This window comes from Gopherus flavomarginatus, chromosome 7 (assembly GCF_025201925.1).
Source record: "Gopherus flavomarginatus isolate rGopFla2 chromosome 7, rGopFla2.mat.asm, whole genome shotgun sequence".
Taxonomy (NCBI): domain Eukaryota; kingdom Metazoa; phylum Chordata; order Testudines; family Testudinidae; genus Gopherus; species Gopherus flavomarginatus.
Window position 1 is genome coordinate 82,936,777 of NC_066623.1, and position 22,103 is coordinate 82,958,879.

General features: G+C 38.8%; 1 protein-coding gene across 6 annotated transcripts in view; it reads left to right on the forward strand.

Annotated features, from left to right (window-relative positions):
* Positions 1–22,103, forward strand: part of EVI5 (ecotropic viral integration site 5) — a 129,557-nt gene that overhangs the window by 6,809 nt on the left and 100,645 nt on the right. For all 6 annotated transcript variants that reach the window (XM_050962150.1, XM_050962152.1, XM_050962153.1 and 3 more), the window contains exons 2-3: positions 15,158–15,387; positions 18,357–18,546. In XM_050962150.1, coding sequence (XP_050818107.1) covers positions 15,239–15,387; positions 18,357–18,546 — 339 coding nt within the window. In that variant the 5' untranslated portion in view covers positions 15,158–15,238. The remainder of the gene's footprint in view (positions 1–15,157; positions 15,388–18,356; positions 18,547–22,103) is intronic.

Sequence of the window (22,103 nt, forward strand, 5' to 3'; positions counted from 1 at the left end):
CTCATGTTACTTTAGTTTTAGGAATGTGGGAAGCCATGATCCTTTTTTAGCTCTGGAAAACAAATAAGACATAGCTTTCTTTTTTGGGGCAGTCTCCTATAGATTATTCAAATTGACTTTTGTATTGGAGGATTTGTAGGCTATGTGGACTGGATATTGGGGCTTTGCTTAAGTAACTGTTGTCAACTCTGTGCGAAAAGTAGCATAAATCAGCTTTACTGTCTCCCTAAGATCTTTCTTGCCAGTCTCCACTAATGACTCTTTTTTTTGTAGAGTCCTAGAATAGATGGAATAAATTCTTCTTACAAAATGAGTACACAAAATGCACTGGCCAAATAACTCTGAAATGTCATTCATTTTTATAAGTGTTGTTGGAATATGAGTACGCCTCTGGTTTTTAATGAAACCACAATCTTCATTGTTCCATTAATCAAATAGCCAAAATGTTTATTTCCTTCATTAGGTGCTCTGCTCCTGTTTGAAAGTTTATTGGAACTTGGTCATGGACTTCAGTGGGACCAGAGTAAGATTTTTCATAGAGCAACAGTTGTACTAATCTCAAAAAAGGCATTTTCTCCTAATAATTGTACTGTAAATGCTTGTGAAGATAGGTCATGAATATTGTAAATGTATTAACAGGTAAAATTTAAATTCTAGTGCATTACAAAAAGACCAAAGGTGTGAACATACGTCAACTTGCACTGTGGTCAGACTACTGATGCAGCATAACCTATATTTGAAATCTGTGCTGCTTTTGGTGAATAAACTGGCTTTCCACTAGATAGAGTGAATTCTACTACCTTTTGAAGTAGAAACCATCACTTTTAGCAGTAGGGTAGTAAGAGTTTTGATTTCAGCCTACAGATTGTGATATGCAGACTAAGTATTGTAAAGATTGTTTCCCTGTAATTATGAACAGTTTATATGTAAAACTGAGCTGTTTGGATGCTTTAACTGTTTCCATATTGTCAAACATTGGAGTCTTTTTAAACTTACCAGCAGAATTCCTGGTTTACTAATGCTTGTTATGATAAGAATTTTCACCCTCAAATTACTGTTATGCTCCATCTTAATTCTGGTTTAATGAAGCTTTCTTGGAACATCAACGTGTGATTTGGTGGTATTTTCCCATTTGTACAGCACATAATTAAGGCTTATAAGTAAGTCTTGCTATGACTTTGGCAATATCTTGCTGCATTCTTGATTTCCGTAGTAGCTATACTTATGTCTATCCCAAAAATAAATTGACTAGAAGCAGCATTGTGGAAGTTAGTGGTTGAGTGAGAAGTGGGAAGAGACTATATTTTTGTAAATATCTGTTAGTGGTAAAGATTGAAAGTCCAAAGACTTATCATTTAAATCATAGGGGAGGAAACTGATAAGACGTTAGTCATTTCCCCCAGAAATTCAAGTAAGATTTTATTGTCTTCAGTAGCACTGCAGTGTCTTGCAATCTGTTTCTTTAAACAGATTTTACAGAAATGTCATTGGTCATCACTGATGGACTTATTCTTCCCACATCCTCTACCTCCGAAAGATCCCATGCCTTCAAATATGCTCAACTTTACTTTTGTGAGTGAGTCTAAGTGTTTTCAGGATTGAGGTCTACCAGTGCAAAGAATCGAAGGGCGTAGTGTAGTTTCCATTTATGTCGTTGTGGCCTCTAAACTTCTCTTCACAATTTCGTCTGCCTTTTTGTATCAGGCTGCAAAGTAGGGCCACCGCAGTGCAAGCAGCTGTCTTTCTGGTTGTGGAGAACTTTAGCTCAAAATATTTAAGAATTTACCTAAGTGTCTAAAAGGGAAGTGTTATGAGAATTTAGCTAAATTCCTTAAATGCAACACTGAGGAACTGTTACTTTGTTTTTCTTAAAGTTCAGAAGAAGACTACAGAGCATACAGTATTTGTTGTATTTTTAAATGTCTTGCTGTTCACCTTAAAATGAAATGTGATCTGCTCAGATCACAGCATTTGTAAAGTTGTTAAGATATCTCATAGAACTGGAAGGGACCCCAAAAGGTCATCAAGTCCAGCCCTCTGTCTTCACTAGCAGGACCAAGTACTGATTTTGCCTCAGATCCCTAAGTGACCCCGTCAAGGATTAAACTCACAACTCTGGGTTTGGCAGGCCAATGCTCAAACCACTGAGCTATAAACTAGTCAATAATGCTGTTTTATTGCTAAAACATGTGCAAATTTCCCAATTCAGTGAAATGGGAAATTGATTAATTTAAAAGCAGTTCCTGGTACACATACAATTAGGGATATGTAAGAATAAACCTGTTAAATGAATACCCTCTGTTTAACTAATGGGAAAATATGGCCAACTTGTTAAGTGCAGCCATAAGCAGTTCTCTGGATTTTTTGTAAATAATAATACACAATCCAGAAATGTTCATGGAAAAAATTTACAATTACGTGAATGTAATCTGAGGTATTGGTTTCCCTTTAGTATTCCTCTTTACTTAAACCTTCACTATGCTGTTACCTCTCTAGATTCCTTTATTAGAAACTCAGAGCCTCAACTCAACACCCCATATTATATGTATAATAAAACAATTGCAATTAACCGATGGTATTATATAACTTGAGCTGATATAAATTAAAACACCCATTACTCAGTATAACTTATTTGCAGATACACATGATGCATAGTGGTGGTTATAATATATCTTTTACATCCTGGTTAAATATATACAGAATCTTGTAGTAGTTGATGAGAACACTCAGAACAGGAATTGTTTTATGAACTAAAAAAGCATGCAGATATGTCACACCACTAGCTGATATATTATGCTAGTAATTCCTCAGTTTCTTTTGGTAACAGTGGCTGCTAATGATATGGAATTGTAATATGTAGACAATCACATTAAATGATTACTATGAAAACCTTGTTACTGCTTCTCATTAGTGAAAAGCAAATTGTATTCTGCAGACATTGTAATATCACATCCATCACTCTGGTATCAGACTTCCAAAAACTCAAACTTAATAACATGACCTACTAACATAGCTTTAAAAGTCCTGATCTTTAAACTGACTGAGAGGATTTCATACTGAGGAAGACAGCAGTTTTAGATACTTAAAGGAAATGTATATTTCCCCAAAGAAAGTTCATTAAAACTAGTTATGGTTGTTTGGGTGGGTGTCCACCCATACAAATCCTTACCTTAACTGGACTTTTCCTTTATTTTATCATCCTTTAACATACCTTACTTAATTCCCATATATCACATTCATCACTTTCACTGCAGACTCTGCCCTTATATAAAGTCCCATTTGCCTTTGTTAAAAACAGTAACAATACAATACATATGGAACTTTCCTCATGCTTATACTAGATTGCAAAGCCTTAACTCTGACTTCAGCAGCATCAACATACATATCTGTTAGACATGTATGGTGTGTTTTCTCATAGGTAAGTATGAGGTCTGAGTCTTGCAATGAAAGTGGTGGATCTGGTGTGTGGAAATTAGGGTCTATTAAAGGACACCTAAAATGGGTGTTTCCTCTTAGTCTCCCTTAAAATATCTTGTTGTTTTTCTGTTTGGACACTACCTACCACAAAGGGATCCTGATCCATGACTAGGGATCTTTGATGCTATGGGAGTATATTTAATACAAGGCTACCATTAATCTGTGTCTCAGTTCTTTATAGTGTCGGCTTTGCAGGAGTATCTCATTTTTAGAGGATAGCAAAGCCTAATCTTTCTGGGAACAGTCTGGCTAAGTGGGTGAGACTTGATTCTGTCAAGGTAGAGACCTGGGTTTTACTCCCAGCTCTGCCAGAAAAGTGATTGTTGTGTGCATTCTCTTATTCTAGTTACCATATCTGTTAAATTGGGGTGAGAAGGGGATGAAACTGGAAGTCTTGCTCAGTCATAAAAATTGAAGTATATAGTTAACACCACTCCAACCTCACAGTCTGATCTGTCTTAAAAATAATTGGCTCCTGTTCTATTTTTTGCCAAAGTTCTAATAACTTCAGCAAATTTATAAAACGTTTGTAGTACACATGTGCAAAGACCAGAATTAGGATAAACACAAATACAAGGGGAGGGACATATATTTTAAAACAGAAACAGTGGAAGGGATGATCTCTCCCTTTTGGCAGATAAATAAAGTGACAAACTGACAGTTTTATTGCATGCTTTGGGATTTTGTTTTATTTTTAATTGAAGGTAGGATGATTGTAAATGGCAGAAACAGGGTTAGTAAGAGCTAAACTTTCCTTTAAATGCTATTTATGAATGGTTGTAGAAGTGACGTATTCCATAACTATTGGAGTAAAATTAGGATTATTGTTGCCCTCAGTTTGGCTCTTTGGACTGTATTGATGTAATCTTGGCTTTATTTTCTTTTGACTTTATTAAGTGGATGAGACTTACCTCCTCCCAACTACTTAATTTTGTCTTCCGCCAAAAAGCTGATTACATCTTTCCTCTTCTTGTTCTTCATTCAGGCACTTGCAGTACATCATTCCAAGCCAAGGTGTTCTTGATGTGTTTGCTTACATGGGCAATATTACTCAGCGGCATTGCAAGACTGTCTCTCTATAGTGATCATATTAGCTGTACTTTTTCTTAAGATCAACCTGATTCTGTCTACATTTATATTTGGAGGAATTGCAATACTTAGCATTTTTAAAGCCATACAAAGACTTCGACAAACTAATCAGTTCCTACAACATCCTGTGAGGTACATTATTAATCTTTATAATAATGCTGTGTATATAAACTGAAGCAGCAATAATTTATGCCTTCACTGCAAGAGAGCATCCTCTATGCTCTCTTGCAATCTGTATGATACATGCATATATGTGTTTAAAAGTCTTCAAAACTCCCATTTAGCTTATCTTTTTGTATGCAAATTGCTACCCAAACACTGATATTGAAGCAGATTTGGTTTCTTAAAGCTGATCTTTAAATAAAGGAACATAGTTTTCCCCTCTCCCCCACCAAGTCCTCTGAATTGGAGGTGGGCAGACAAGTTCAGTTAAGGTAAACTAGTTTGAACCTTTTCTCAAGCTTAAAGTAGGACCTCACTGTTCCCATATGTGCCCTATTACCCCCATCTTGATACTTCTGCCTTTGGAGATTCTGCAGGGCTTGGCAGGATCTGTTCACATTTTTTTGAATGAGTCTTGCTTATGAAAGTGGGGGATTCATAGCACTCTGTAGGAGAGCTTCTGAACACCTTGTTGTTAGGGTGGGTAAAAACCATACATGACTTCTCCTCCTCAAATAGCCATCTCCTTCTCCCTCATGACATTCAGCAGATCTTCCCTCTCAATATTAGACATAAAATGAGAGGGAAGATTTGACCATCTTGTGTTGGTGAAAGATGAGCTTTTGAACTTACACAGAGATCTTATATCCATGGATATAAACTGGCCATCAGGAAGTTTAGACTTGAAATTAGACGAAGGTTTCTAACCATCAGAGGAGTGAAGTTCTGGAACAGCCTTCCAAGGGGAGCAGTGGGGGCAAAAGACATATCTGGCTTCAAGGCTAAGCTTGATAAGTTTGTGGAGGGAATGGTATGATAGGTTAGCCTAATTTTGTCAATTAATTGATCTTTGACTGCTAGCAGTAAATATGCCTAATGATCTGTGATGGGATGTTAGATGGGGTGGGATCTGAGTTACTACAGAGAATTCTTTCCTGGGTGTCTGGCTGGTGAGTCTTGCCCACATGCTCAGGGTTTAGCTGATCGCCATATTTGGGGTCTGGAACTAATTTTCCTCCAGGGCAGATTGGCAGAAGCCCTAGGGTTTTTTCACCTTCCTGTGCAGGGTGGGGCAGGGGTCACTTGCTGGAGGATTCTCTACCCCTTGAAGTCTTTAAACCACTATTTTAGAACTTCAATAGCTCAGACATAGGTTAAGGGATTGATACAGGAATGGGTGGGTAAGATTCTGTGGCCTGCGTTGTGCAGGAACTCAGACTAGACGATCATAATGGTCCCTTCTGACCTTAAAGTCTATGATTCTGTGATCATCTTCAGGTCACAAATTCCCAGCATTTGACTCAAGTTAGTATACAGGCTTGTATGTATGTATGTATGTATGTATGTATGAGAATCTTTCCCTTGGAGTCTTGATAACAAGTTTCTCCAGAGCGAGCTGCAGGAATTTCAGAACTGAGGAGCCTATCTCCTATTGAGTGATACAGTCCAGCAAAGCTCACTTGTTTCCTGTTGATAGGTAGCCTAGCCAATATTTCCCTTCCAGTATTGAAGCTTTTGTTCTGATATTTTACTTCAAGAACACCCACACTTCCTCTAAACCACACTTCAGTTCCCTAGGAGTTGGTTGATCTCTAAGATAGATACTCCTGAGGACATTCTGCTCCAAAAAATTAAAAGTTTATGCCAAAAAATTATAAATTCTGCAAGTTTCATTGGTCAATAAATAAATGCAGAGGCTGCAGCATGGTAGTGGGGCGCACAGACCACTGGCTGCACAAATGTGAAAGATCACCCTGCAGCCTCCCTACCCCACACCCTTGGGACACAGACTCAGTGGTGAGGCTGCACCTGACCCTGACACAGCACAAGGCCTGGACCTGCCCCCGAAAAACCCTGGAGCTCTGCCCATCTGTACCAGGTGTGGGGCAGGCAGGATCCAAGTGTGGGGTTAGAGGATTCTATGGGACAATCTGGGTGCAGGCAGCTCAGTGGGGGGTTTAGGTATAGAGGGATCTGTATGCACAGAGACTTGTTAGGGAGGTTCCAGTTGAAGGGGCAATGGGACTCTGCAGGGGCTTCCAGGTGAAGGTGGTTGGGGGCTCAGCGGAGGAGGGGGTCTCAGGGGGGCCTGGGTGCTGGGAGAGTGGGGCTTGGTGGGTGGAGGTCTGGGTGCAGCTAGTTGAGTCAGTAGTGTGGATCTCTGGATGTTGGGACTCAGTGGTGCAGTGGGTGGGGGTTTGAGTGCAGGGAGCTCAGTGCCAGGTGATCTGGGGCAGGGGGTCTGTGTGCAGGGAGGCTCCAGATGTAGGGGTTGAAGTTCTGTGGGGTGGGGTTCAGATATGGAGGTCTTGGGGGGGGGGTCCTGGGTGTATGGGGTGAGGCTTGGTGGGGGCATGTGGGTATGGGAAATCCAGATGCATGGGAGTTGGATGGATGGGGGAGCAACTCCCTATACGGTGAGCTCTCCCCCTGCAGTTGAGGAGTGATGGGTTCAGGAAGCAGGGGAGGGTGCTGAGCTTCCTGGAGCTGTGGGAGGCTTGTGGGGGTGGGTCTGACACAGCCCCAGCCACTCCTTGCAGGGGAAGAAGTCCCATCCTCTCCCTTCAGCCCAGCCAGAATTAGCAGCTGATCCTGGCTCAGGGTAGGAGCCATTGCCTGGGGTGTCCCCAGCCCTGTGGTGATTTACCTCTCCACTGGCTGCTCCGGGTGCCTGAAACAATGTACCTGTGCAGCTGGGAAGTGGTGCGTGACTGCTCTTGCAGCTTCCCTTTGCTTCCCTGTCAGAAAGTCATTTTTCTGTAGGGAAGCAAAGAAGTCTGTGGGAGACATGCACAGTAGTGCAGAATTCCCCCAGGAGTAGATGGAGGATAAACTCAAACCTTAGGTGATCAGATACATAGCAAAAGGTCCAACATAAGAACCTACCTAGATGGATTACTTGGAGAGTGTGCAGTTCTTGTTTCCTGCATCCACTCTACATTGGACTCTCATTTTGGCTCCTTTGCCATCCAGAGATATAACCTCAGACTGGCAGGTCCAAAGAAGGGCAGGTAAGAAGGAAGAGAAAAGATGAGAATAGTATATTGGCTATAGCCTTTGAAATATGATTGAAGGAAAATGTAGAATTAAACTGCAGGATACACTCATACCATACATGGGCCACAGGCCTATTATTGAGTTTCCCTGGAGGGGCAGCAGTAGGGTATATATGAAGGAACCACTTTTCTCCTCTGGACCATTTTTTCTTCATAAAAGATGGGACTAATGAGTCAGTTCCACTCACCCTCTCTAGGACTTAGAGTCCGGCTGCCACAAAAGAATATTTGTTGATTTTTCTCTTTTTAATCTCATTTCTTGTTGCTGATCATGTTACATTTACTGAATGAAAACTCACTGCACTGTGTGAGCTAGCCATTATCTGGCAGGCACTTAGCATGCTCATTTACACGCTGCCTGTTCCTTCTGCGTGATTTTGAAGTCCTGAGTAGTAAGCACAGCTTTGGCAGCGTGATATGGGTTCTGACAGACACCCATTTCCATACTGGGCTAAGATCACCAAAATATCATTTGAAACCATTTTTTCATGTCTCCGGAGCTGACTAGTTTGTTTCTTCCATAGGGGAAAGCAATATTTTAAGTTCACATCCATGCTATCATTGTTCTTGTTCTCATGTTTTGCTACGGATATTAAAAACTACATATAAGGCCTTGGTTTTGTTGTTAAATGCTTTTTTTTACATATTCTGTTCTTTAATGAGTTTTCAGTGACATGAAATGGCAAAACAGTAAGCAGTAAAAACCTTCCTTGAATGTTTCCATTTATAGCGAGTAGGCTATAACATGAGATAAATACATAAAAGCACAGAAGAAAAGGGAAAATGGAAACATGATAAAAGTGCAGAAGATTCTTACAATTCCATTAGCTATTTTGGTTATGTAAGCCTAAATATGGACCTAAAATTAGTGCTGACAAAGCCCTACAAGAGGGTCCAGTTTTAAAGTTCAGAAAATGAATTCAACTACTGTATTTGTGTGTGGTGTTGATTCAAGTAATAAAGCATTAACAGAATTCGGTTTAACTCTGCTTCACTAGGTGGAGCCTGTAGGGTCCAAATAGATAAAACTATTTTTGACTTCATTGATGTAGAAAAGTACAATAAAATCCTTGTGTAAATAAATCTGGAATTAAAATAAAATTTTAATTCTATGCTGCCAATTCTAAACTGCTTTGAGCATTAATGTTTTCTAATTTGTATATTTTGCTAGTAATGTTCTTTGCAAGTCCTCTTAGTAGACACTGTAAATTAATAAAAATCAATTGCTGGAATGATACCATTTATTTATACTTGTGAGCCTTAAGATAAAGTGTTTAATTGCTGCAGAATGCATGTGAAGATGGTAAAAAAGGTAATGTGGAAAAATCATGGGCTGCATTATGCTGTTTTCATAACTGGTTTGCCTAGTTGTGTGTTGTGTAAGAGTTTTGTTGCACTTCACCTTTCATATCAGGATCTCAGTGTCTTATAAAAGCTGGGTAAACATTATCCTCATTTTACAGATGGGTAAACTGAGATACGTCAAAGTTAAGTGACTTGTCCAAAGCTGCAGTCAAGAGTTGAGCATTGAACGTGGGTCTTCAGTTTTCCAGTTCAATTCTCTAACCACTAGACTGTATTCTTGAGTTCAGCAATTTCTGCAACTAGTGAACTTTTGCAATGAAATATGCTCATTCAGTAGATCACTGTTTACATGTAAGGTTCCCTTTCAATGCTAGCCCAACTGACAACAAAATGAAGTTCATAAGTTCTAACATATTGTCTTGATTTTATGTTTTTGAGCTAGATAGGATTCCTGTGGCTGAAATCTCCAAAGCTTTTAATGTAATGTTTGACTTGCAAAGCAAGTAAAAGGTTTGAGGCTGACACGAAATAACGTTGGAATTTTTAGACATGCACTTTAATCTGCTGTGAAAGCACTGAATTTACTTGATCACTTAATAGTAACGGTGTAGTTCAGAAGAAATTATAATTTGCTTTTCTTACCATCTTCCTCTTTCAATTAGACTTCAAACTGCAAGGCTGCTTTGCATTTTACTTCAGCAACTTTTTTCCCCTCAGTTTAACTGTAAGTAACTTGTATATCTTTATGTTTTGGTGGAATTAAAGGCATTGAATGAACATTGAATTTTACGTTTGTGTGCAAAAGCAATTCAGAATTAGTGACTAGTACTATCAAGCCTTTGTTTAAACAATTACTACTTACACTTCTCAAATAGAGTTTAACCTTTATTATAGACATGGGGCTGACAGCTTTGAGAGTGAAGTCCCATCCACAGAAGAGATGCAATACAGACATTGTCAGAATAGGCTTCTCCATAGTGTCCTGTCAGTGTGCTGTGCTGTACTATTCGCTTGGATGATGCACCTCAGGGGGGAAGTAGGTTGGCTCAGACACTCTACCTTGCAATTTTGACCTTTCTTGAGGCTAAGGTGCTAATTTGTGTCAGTTATGACTGCAGCTTTTTTAATGTGGATGGTTCAGACTGGACTGAAAATGCTGGTTTATTCCATGTAGGCTACTTTACCGTAGTCTGATAGTAACAACTGACTTGAGTGGGGCTGGATTTGAGGAACTTCAGTAGGGAATAGCTCCATATGGAATTACCAATTCCTGAAACTGAGGGTTCCCAAACTTGTTCGTTATGTGGACCACATCTCATGGGTCATCTACCCTTTCATTCATGATCGCTTCGCACTGCTATGATCATTAGAGGAATCCCTTATATGGACTATTGTATTTGCAGCTGTTAATGATTCATCATCACCATACGACTGACTAACAGGTGCTGTGTGAACCACTAATGGGAACCATTGCCTGGAACAATATAGACAATTCAAACATATTTTTAAACTAAACTCCTTGGCTTTTAGAACTAAGTTAACTGAAATTCCATTAAACTTCAGTGCACTCAAATTTTTAACAGGGAGCATTGGATTGATCAAAGAATTATGGTGGTGTTCCTAACTAATTCAGTTTGCTTTTCCTGATTAAGGAAAAGTAGAGCTCTTCAATGATATTTAAGGATGTTTATTGAAATAACTTGTTAGCACAATTTTCTCATTAGGTAACACGGCTTAAAATAACAAGAACAGCATAAGATGTTTTGGCTCTATGTTAATCTTAGAAATTTGTAATGATCTAACATTGTCCTAACTAGGACTGCAATATTAAAGCTTGAATCACCTTTTTTCTATAGGGAAACTTTTTTTAGCGCCTAGAGCCACTCCGAAATGTGGCCAGCTTTGCTTTTGTGGATGAGCTCCATAGTGTTACTATACTGCTTTTTGAAACTAAATTTCTTTTCATGGCTATAATGGACTTTTCTGATTTAAATAAATTGGTTTGAAGTAAGTTTATAGATACTAAACTTGCATAAATGTTTAAAATTACTCTAAATATGAAGATAATTATACTGGTGTTCTAGGGTTCTCAACAGTTTTTTTTGGTGGCCTCCAGTGTGGCCACCAACTCCTTGCTGGTGGCTGCACTGACAATTTTTCCTAGAACACTTTAATTAACTTTAGGAAAAACAAATATGCATATTTACATGTCCAAATCATTGTAATTTATTTATGTAGGGTTTTTTCAGACTCATTAATAAAATAATGTACAGTGATCTCTTTTTTACTGGACCTAAACAGAATAGAAACACTAAGTGCTTTGCGTGTTCTTGTCTTTTGTTGTTTTCTTCTGCTTTTTTGGTTGCTTTTTTAAAAAAACGTGCTAGATAGTAAATCTACTGCTGTGAAAAGTGCTATTTGTATGTTTAATATCACTTTTCACAGCAGCCTTACTCAGCCTCAGCAAGCCCTTGGACAAATTAAGCCCTGGATGGAGAGGTGGGCAGGGAGGTCGCAGGGCCCAGGGATAATGATGTGGGTGGTGAGCCTGGGACAAGAGCCTGTTACCACGTGGATGGAGCCCGAAGTCCTGTGGTCGAAGCCTGCCCACCCTGCCCCAAGAAAAGTGGAGAATTCACCAGCTGTCTGCACCTCTAGCATTTGTCTTTCCAGAGTCGGGCAGGGAGGCTGTGGCTGCAAGAAAAGCACCTGGTGGCCACATTTGAGAAACACTGTAGGACGGGCTGTATGTGTGTTCTGCTATGTGAAAATTCAGATGCTTAACTTGTTTATGTTTATTGCATAACTGCAAATATACTTTGCAGTTGTATAAAGCCTCCAATTTGATATTACATATCTAATGTACATATCTAATGTAATGCATATCAGTAAAAATGGGGAAATTGAAACTCCAAGATTAAATAACTTGCCCATGGTCATACTTCAAGTATAGAACCTATTCCAGACTTTTTCCTGTTCTTAACTACAAGTTGATACTTCCCTTTGTTATCAAAAAGTAAGTTACAGAATTATAGGGTCAAACTTCTGACAAATTATTTTAAAAAATCTTGGGTGTTACAAGTGGGAGATAAATGTAGAAAAATAATGTTAAATTTAAAGTTCTAACATGGAGCTCTACCAACTTGGAATAGTTGTAACATAAATTTATAGGCAACAGTTACCAGCCGAGACAAGCATTTGACACAGTGGAGCCTTGATAGCTTGCATACTCTTGCAGCTCAGTCACTGCAATGAGACCGTAACATCCCCACTGAATCTCTATTACCCTCATTGTCTCCTGAAATGACCTGGATTTGGAGGACACAGCATCAGCGGGAAGGAAGAGTCTTGCATACAGAAACGCCTGGTGAACTTACTAGTCAATGTGACTGCGGTACTGGTCTGTCTCCCTGCTTGCCTCAGTATCCAAAGATGAGACTGAAGGACTTTCTTCTAATCATCTTTTGATGGAGGTGGATGCTTCTCTGGTAAAGGATATCTCCATGCTTCAAGCACAGGTGTAATGTTGGGCTTCCCTTACCAAGTCCTCACTTCTAACCAGTCTTTATACCTAAGAAAAGGGCAAGTAAAATCTTTCCCAGTCAAGTTCCATCAGCATCTGCATAGTAGAAGTTTTCATTAAATACATTTATATCCCTTATGGCTCATTTATAAGTGTAGCCAATGCAGTGTTGCCTTCCAGAGCCGGAACTGCTAGTGCCTCTTCTCACTTTGTTGCAGCTTGGTAAAGCTGAGCAGAATTCACCAGTCTTGTCGGTTTTCCTAGGTGCTGCTAGAACCTTATGGGCAGTAATCATTGAAACTAACCACCAAGTCAATTTCACTCAGCTTTTTTCCCAGGCTGCAGCAAAAGTGATCCTAGGAATCAAAAGACCTTGGGTATGGTGTTGTGTAGCAGAGCTGCTAAAAGGCTCTACATAGGGAGGTGGGGGAGATGGGGATTCCCTTGTAAGAATTTTTACCCCTCGCCTTTCCCATTACTGGAGCAGAGGTTTATTTTTCACCATATGTTGCTCCTAATGTTGCTCCAGTCTTCTGGATCACTCTTTACTTAAAAGGTTTAGTCCTGTGGCTTCTGAATGTCTAGTCCGGTATTGAAGTGGTTCAGGGAACAAAGGAAAGACTGATAAGAAATGGTAGCAAACAGAAGTGTGAGGCAAATGAGATCTCTTGGGAGTCAGGGAACATGGTGTAGATGAGTAATACAAGGAAGTAGGGAAGAGAAGGAAGAGGAAACATTGACAACCATGTGGGCAAAGACCCAATGATCCATTACAGGGAAGAGAGGGAAAGATGGTAGAACAAACACAAGGTTACTTAACTTTATTTTATTAAACACCAACTATGCTATTGCAAAGGATGTGGCTTTGAGCACACAAATGCACAGAATTACAATGTCTGTGTAGACAAGAGGTCTTGTCTACATGGAGACACTCAAGAAAATTTATCAGAATTAACTAAAGGTGTGAATTCAAAGTGAATTAGTTAAACTGCATTAAATCCTTGTGTGGATGCTGTAGCCTTAATTTGGTTTAGCAGAATTCACTTTGGAAGCAATCTTTGCTTTCGATCAGGCTTTTTTGCAAATTGTAAAACTTCCCCACTGCACAACTCAATGTATATTGATTCAAAATGTGGTACTTAGCAAAAGAAGCATGGTTTATGACAATTATACAGTTTTCCAGTCCAGCCTCCAAGGAAGGGCTGCCTGTCAGCTACTACTAAACCTGAACATCTGAAGCCTGCTTTAAAACATGGCTTTTTGTCATCCAACAGATGAAATGGAAGTTGTCTGTTTAAATTACACTTGAATGAAAGATCTCAAGGAGTGGGATGGAACACTTTCCTTGTGGTTCTAATTGTTTGATATGTTTGCTATAAGCTAGTATTATTGGGTAAGCTGTATTTCACACGATTTGTTCATGCCAACCTGTCAATGTACGGAATTCTACATATGTCAAAATAGGTAGTTTTCGGCAGTGTGACTTGAAAGAAAATTTCTTCTTCAGTCTACTGTTCTCCTTGACAAACCTTGACTTGTCAGCCACCTTTGTTCTGCATTTTCAGGTGTGGCCCAAGTTTTCTTCTGGTGGACAACTTGGATAAGGGTTAGGCTTGCCAGTAGTCTAGATATTCTGTCACTGAGGAAGTGGTTCACTTCAGAAAATAGCATAAGCCTCTTACATTCCTTCAGCGGTAGAGCTTCGAGGAAGTTCTTGGACTAGGTCTCTTTTATTTTATTTTATTTTATTTTATTTTATTTTTGGATCAGTTTCCTTTGCGTTTTTCTGAGAAGTCTAGCTCAGGGTTTTCCCAAGTAGTCCTTCTCTAACCCACTTGTGGGAGTAGACTTGTGTTGTATTCTAGAATCTAGATTCATTTCAAAATGACTATTTCATTCCCCACTGTTAGAGATCTCAGGATCATTTTCTTTGATTTTTAGCTGTGGTTCTTGTTGACTTTTAGCCAAACTTCCAGCCAGTCCCTCTTTGAGATTAGAGAGGGTACTGAGAGCAAGAGGAAAATTTAACATCTGTGGTACTTACTCATGAATTCCTTCCAGTGCATGTCAGTCCTCAAGTAAAGTTATTGTCAGAGGCATTTTACCTGCTTTACTTGATTTCGGCACTACTATTTTTATCAAGAGATTTTGAGAGGATCTCACTACTTGTGTCAGAGGTACAAGATGGTTCTGGAACCATAGGCACTACACAGAAAAGACTAACCCTGTGGCTATCTTTGGGTAATTTCCTCGATATCCTTTTGGTGAATCTGCCGCATACTTTATATATTTGTTCTCACATAGCATCTTAACATAATCCCATACATTTCTCTTGGGCTGCTTCCAACAACTTTGGGATTTCTGGGAAACAGGATTACCTTAAGTCATACTCTTTAGAAGGTGCAAAATATATGACAAACACTTCAGTTTATTTGTAGAATATAGCTATCCCACTAAATACATTTTCCACTGGTTTGAGTGGGCTTGCTGATCAAAGTCTACAAAAATAACCTCTACTATCCCTTTTTCCTTTTGTAATTTGCAGGTGGCGACAGACAAGGTTGCAGGAAAGCTGAGTTCTACTCTCTCATGGGTGAAGAACACTGTATCACATACTGTCAGTCAAATGGCCAGTCAGGTGGCAAGTCCATCTGCCTCATTACACACTACATCCTCCTCTACCAGTCTTTCTACTCCAGCGCTATCACCATCCTCACCAACACGGTTGAGTCCAGATGATTTAGAATTATTGGCTAAATTAGAGGAACAGAACAGGTGAGTGGGGGAAACATGGCTTTCATATTTTGCTCTTGAAATTGTAAAATGAGAACTAAAATAGACTTAATGGATTATCTGCTATAATTTTAATAAAAGTGATTTGTTTTTCCTGGACCAATATTTGACTCAATTTAAAACTACTAGCTGCAAGGAAAAGATTGTGCATTTTAAATATTCTTAATCTGAGATTTAAAAAAGGATCTGCTTTTTCAGAACCTCTAAAACATTTGTTACCTTTTCTAGCTTTATAGAAATCATTAAACATTGTTTCTAGAATTGTACTGACAACTGATGCTGGAGCCCATGAGATTCTGGGATACAGTTTAAAGAGGGATTCTCAAGTCCTGATGCTTTCACCTAACCTGGTCTTTGGTTTGTGATATACTAATGCTGGCTTTTAAACCTATATGAAAGGATGCAGACTTATGACTCCTAAGCAGTCTAGTTTTATCCTTCTCTGCTCACTGGGGGCTTGTCCAGAAAAGCCCCCAATGAGCCAGGATACAAAGATTTTTACATGGTGATCAGTAGCACTTCAGACCTCTAGTTGTCCAATTGTCTGGTTTTAGTCAGGCCTTTTGGTAAACCTTTCTCTAAGCAGTTTATCTCATGAACTGTGAATTGTGCTCAGAGGTCCAGACCCTCTGTTACAGTAAAGTTGACATTTTAAGAACATGCTTTTTATTTAATTCTATAAAACAGCACTTGGTTTAAAGTCTAAATAAATTAATTTTAGCAAACAGTTTTCAGACAGCTTTCAAAACTTTCCATAAATGGAATAATCTTATCCCCCTTGCGTCTTGTTTTTACGGGTTGGATTGGAGTATTTCTCCTTGTCTCTTGAAAACAGGCCATTTTTATTTTAGCTGTAGTGAAGCTTATATACATTTCACTAGAACTCCATTATTGGTTGACACACTCAATAGGCGATAAGGAGTCTCCTTGCTTATCTTCCTTCAAACAGTTCACACCAAGCCTGCTTTTTCACACCAAGATAACACTTTTTCAAGGAGAGAGTTGATGCACCTATCTTGGAAGCTGCTGTGTACTGTCACACAACTTTTTGAATCTGCTACTTTTTTTTTTTTTTAAACTAGAACAGCTCTTTGGAAGTAAAGAATTGAACTCTGAACCCAGGAAGCCATACTTGTTTCTGCTCGCCAGACAAATTGCCGCTGATGATATCTTTAAATTCAGGTTTCCTTGTCTGTGTGGGAGAGAAACTGGCCTACACATGAATACGGGGATATAGGTGAATTAAACAGTTCACGCTATAGTGAGTGTGAGAGAGCAAAGGAGAAGTGACACAAGGAAACTTAAACTTCCTGCAACCAAATTATATGGTTTTAACCTCTTAAGTTAGCAAAACTGTCTACTTTTTATTGAAGGCCTCCTAAGAAGTGTATTGGAATGGTGCAGTCCAAAGGATCTGTTTGTGGATAGTAAATCATTGATAGGGTTTTACATGAATCTAAGCGGTTTGTGTTCTGTGTTTAGTGACTACTTACAGTATAAAGAAACTACATGTTACAAATCTGAGGGCAATGGATTCAGTAAGGTAAGGTTCAAATTATAATAGAACTTTAGTAGAATTTCATAAACTGAGGAAGAAAACCTGGACTGTCAAAACCTTAGGTTTTGCAATCTTAAAATGTTTGTTCTGTGCTTTAAAAGTACATACAGCTCTTCTCTCTGACGGTATTTGGAGTCTAATCGGGTTTAACATGGTGCATGTTGAGAAAAGCAGTTCTAGTTTTTAAGTCTGTAGTGGTATGTGGTAGGTTAGGCTTGTAGAAGTTTCAAAATGCGTTTTCGTGTGTACACAGTACAACTGGCTAGTGATTCTGTTCATCTCAGCTTTGAGTTCTTTTTTTCTTGTGAAAATGAGAGTTTTTTTTGTTTCCATTAATTGGGACTAAATTCAGATTTAAACTTCTGGGACCATTGAGGTTAAAGGCACACACTACTTCTTTAAGACTTTTGTTCAAAAGCTGAAAATAATAAAACTGCCAAGATCACTCTTGTAAGAAGTTGCTTTTTATGGATTAAATCACATTCTGATACATGCTTTGTTTACCCAGTACTTAGGATTTTATAGAAATGCTAAGGGGCAGAAGCAGAGAAGGGGAAAGACAATGTAAATATCTGAATTAAATGTTTGTTCTATCTGAGAAACTGAATGTGTAGGTGCACTGAGATTTATGCACATACATGGTCAATACTGTGCAGAAGTTTATAATTTCCTGAAAAAAATTAACGACTCAACCTCACCAATATGGTGGTTAGATGCTACTTTTTAGCACAGGGACATCAGAATTGACTTGACTCCTGGCTTAGCTTTCATAGCAGCCTCCCTTTCCTATAAATACAGCCCCAGTGCTAAGTGAATATGGAACATAGTACATGGTCTCCTAGACTTCAAAGTGTAGTCTGATATTTTGCTTCCTACCCAGTACCTAGACTGAAGTAAATGGATATATTTTTATTACATGGCTCGTTGTTACTTGAAGATAGGTAGATCTTAAGGCCCTGTGCCTGCTGCTCCTGAGCTTTTCACAAAATCAGTAGCCAACAGGAAGCAGGTGATGAATCCAGGCTCAATATTTAGTCTCTCTGTCTGGAGGGGCACAGAGGAATAAGGGCATAGCTACACTAGAGTTTACAGCAGTGCAGCTGCATTAGTGCAGGTGCGCTGGTGTAAGCTCCCTAATGTAGGCACTGTAAGCCAACAGGAGAGAGCTGTCCTGTTGGCTTAACTACAACGCTCACAGGGTTGGAGTAGTTATGTCATTTCATTTACAATTTTTATTACAAAAACACATTAAGTAAAACAGTATGAATGAATGGATTTGTTGGATACATTCTATGAAGAGAGGGTGGAAGAGTTATCTACTTCGCATCATTGTTGATAATCGAATTGTTTAATCTAATATGGTTAGTACTGTAACTAGCTTTGTATGTTGCAGACTGTTGGAGACAGACAGCAAATCCTTGCGTTCAGTAAATGGGTCAAGAAGAAACAGTGGCTCCTCCCTTGTATCTAGTTCATCAGCTTCTAGCAACCTCAGCCATCTCGAAGAAGACTCCTGGATTCTGTGGGGAAGAATTGTAAATGAATGGGAAGATGTACACAAAAAGAAAGAAAAGCAAATTAAGGTATTAGTCAGTATTGTAGGACACTTTTTTATAGTGCAATGCAACTGGTGCTATTTGGTTTATTCTCCAATTGGTCTTCCATGTTTTTTGGAAAATAAGTGATAGAAACTAGGGCTATCAATTTAATTGCAGTTAACTCATGCAATTTAATTTAAAAAGGTTAATCGCAATGTTAAACAATAGAATACCAATTGAAACTTATTAAATATTTTTGGATGTTTTTCTACGTTTTCAAATATATCTATTTCAGTTACAACACAGAATACAAAGTATACAGTGCTCACTTTATATTTTGATTACAAATATTTGCATTGTAAAATGAGAAACAAAAGAAATAGTATTTTTCAATTCACCTCATACAAGTACTATAGTGCAATCTCTTTATCATGAAAGTGAAACTTACAAATATAGTTTTTTGTTACATAACTGCACCCAAAACCAAAACTGTGTAAAACTTGAGAGCTTACAAATCCACTCAGTCTTATTTCTTGTTCAGCCAATTGTGAAGAGGAACAATTTTGTTTACATTTATGGAAGATAATGCTGCCCACTTCTTAATTACATCACATGAAAGTGGAACAGGTGTTCGCATGGCATTGTTGTAACTGGAGATGCAAGATATTTACGTGCCAGATGCGCTAAAGATTCATATGCCTCTTTGTGTTTCGGCCATCATTCCAGAGGACATGCTTCCATGCTGATGATGCTAGCTTTTAAATAAAAAAATAAATGCATTAATTAAATTTGACTGAACTCCTTGGGGAGAATTGTATGTGTCCTCCTCTGTTTTACCTGCATTCTCCATATATTTCACTTTATAGCAGTCTCGGATGATGACCCAATACATGTTCTTCATTTTAAGAACACTTTCACTGCAAATTTGACAAAATGCAAAGAAGATACCAATGTGAGATTTCTAAAGATAGCTACAGCACTCGACCCAAGATTTAAGAATCTGAAGTGCCTTCCAAAATCTGAGAGGGATGAGGTGTGGAGCGTGCGTTCATAAGTCTTAAAAGAACAACACTCCGATGCAGAAACTACAGAACCCAAACCACCAAAAAAGAAAATCAACCTTCTGCTGATGACATCTGATTCAGACAATGAAAATGAACATGCATCGCTCCACGCTACTTTGGATCATTATCGAGGAGAACCAATCATCATGTACGCATGTCCTCTGGAATGGTAGTTTCTTGTTCACAATGTCACCAGAGAGTGAGAAGTGGGCAGCATTATCTTCTGCAAATGTAAACAAACTTGTTTGTCTGAGTGATTGGCTGAACAAGAAGTGGGACTGATTGGACTTGTAGGCTCTAAAGTTTTACATTGTTTTATTTTTGAATGCAGGTTTTTTTGTATATAATTTTACGTTTATAAGTTCAGCTTTCATGATCATGAGAGGTTGCACTACAGTATTTTTCAATTCACTTAATACAAATACTGTTTCTTTTGTTTTTTACAGTGCAAATATTTGTAATAAAAACAAATACAAAATGAGCACTGTACACTTTGTATTCTGTGTTGTAATTGAAATGAACATCTGAAAATGTAGAAAAAAATTCCAAAAATATTTAAATAAATGGTGTTCTGTTGTTTAACAGTGTGATTAATCATGATTAATTTTTTAATTGCTTGACAGCCCTAATAGAAACTTACAACTTATTCCTTCCATTCTGAAAATCAATTCTGTTTATGAGCTAGCAGACTTGTATGCCCCATCTGTCTTTATGTAATGCCAGATATTTAGTACGTCCAGAATATTGAACATTTTCAATGAAATCTGCCATTGGAAATGCCTTGCAAGCTAGAAAAGATTCCTCATTTCCTTAATCTTATTTCTGAAGACAGAATATACTTCATGTTCAGAGCCTGTGCTACTTATGTAAGGGCATGTGACAGAGCATCACTTGTGCAGATGAGGATACTTTAGATCTCTCACCCAACATCTGTCAAAAAAAGACGAGAGAGCCCACTTGTCTGAGGCAAGTAGGAATGTTTTTTCCTAGCAAGTGCAAGCAGTTTTGCAGACTTAAAATTAGGTTTCTAGCACCTTATAGGTGCAAATAGAACTTCAAACTATGACCAGCATAAACCAATGCAGTGTTGTCCTCCCAGAGAGAACTGACCAGTGTCTTGTCAGTTTTGCTGCTGCTGTCAGTTTCACTACTGTACACAGGGCTCTGTAGAAGAATCAGGTCAGTTTTATTCCACTGATGTTTGATCTCTGTTGCACAGCTGTGTGCTGGAGCTCTTCAGTGGGGAGGAGAACTCACAGGGGCTCTGTGGAAGGAATACAATAGCTTGAGATGCCTTACCACTACTATCCATGCAGCAGCCAAAAGGACAAGAGGAGAGGAAGAGAGGGTGGTTTCTCTCTTTTTTTTCTAACAGAATATTTTGAGGGAAGGAGGGATCTGTTAATGTCTGGTTATTAGATAACTTATGCTCAGGGGCTCCTTACTTTGTAGGGTTCAGGGAGAGCACCTTTCCCAGTGGCTTGGAGTGGGGTGAGTGGGAGGAAAATAATTTAACTAAGAATTGGCCTGTGACAGTTGGATCTGGCCAGAAATTGATATGGAAGATGGCAGGTAGGCTTAGTTCTGCTAGATATTGAATAACTTCCAAGCCCCATGTAAGTGGTTGGGTATTTGTGTAAAGTGAGGAGCCGAGATGGAGAGAAATTAGAGTAGTTGTGTGTGTGTGTCTAATTTCTTTGAGATGGCTGTGAAGAAAGATTTGAGGTCAGAGAAAAGAAGGAAAAGAGGAAATGGACTGTTTCTGCTCACACAGCAAAGACAGCTTATGAAAAGGCACCCATAATAGATCATGGAAAGAGAGTGATTTGAAGTCAAGAGGAGGGAAGACTAGACAAAAGCAAGAGACTGTAGTAAGTAGGGCATCTGAGTAGGATTCAGTGAAAATATTTGAGTGTCACATACTCTAATGTCAAACGGTTTTTGTGGTATTTTCACCAATTATAAAACTAGTCAAAATACTATTTCAGGGAACATAGTCAACAAATGTAACGAATGTTAATGGAATATCTTTTCAATGAGTGTTCTTTTGCTGTTCAGCCAGCTCTACTGGTAAGTTACACTTTTAAAGCTAATAAGGTGGATTGACAATTTTACAATTAAATACAGTGTAGAACAGTATGCAACAGCTTCCCATTAATGCCAGTGGGCATGGCGTTCTCTGAAGAGATGTCTTCAGATTTGGCGACAAAGGCTGCCCTTGGGCTTGTAGACTTGGGGAAATTTTTGAAACTCTGAACATAAACATATGGTACATTATTTTTCAGGCAGATTGATGTATGTTCCATCCTTGGCACTTTCATCTACCTCAAAGCATGGACCTGGACATAATTCTGAAAGATGACCGTAGGGGTTCTACCTTTCCGTACCCCTAGCATGCATAAAGAATAATGCTGTGCCTGTTACCAAGTGTAGTATTTTCCTGGCATATAGACCAGGTACCACTACTGTTTCTTTAGGTGTGTAGGAAGAGTTAATCTTTGTTACCTTGTAGAGCATACCTACATAGGTAACTTAATT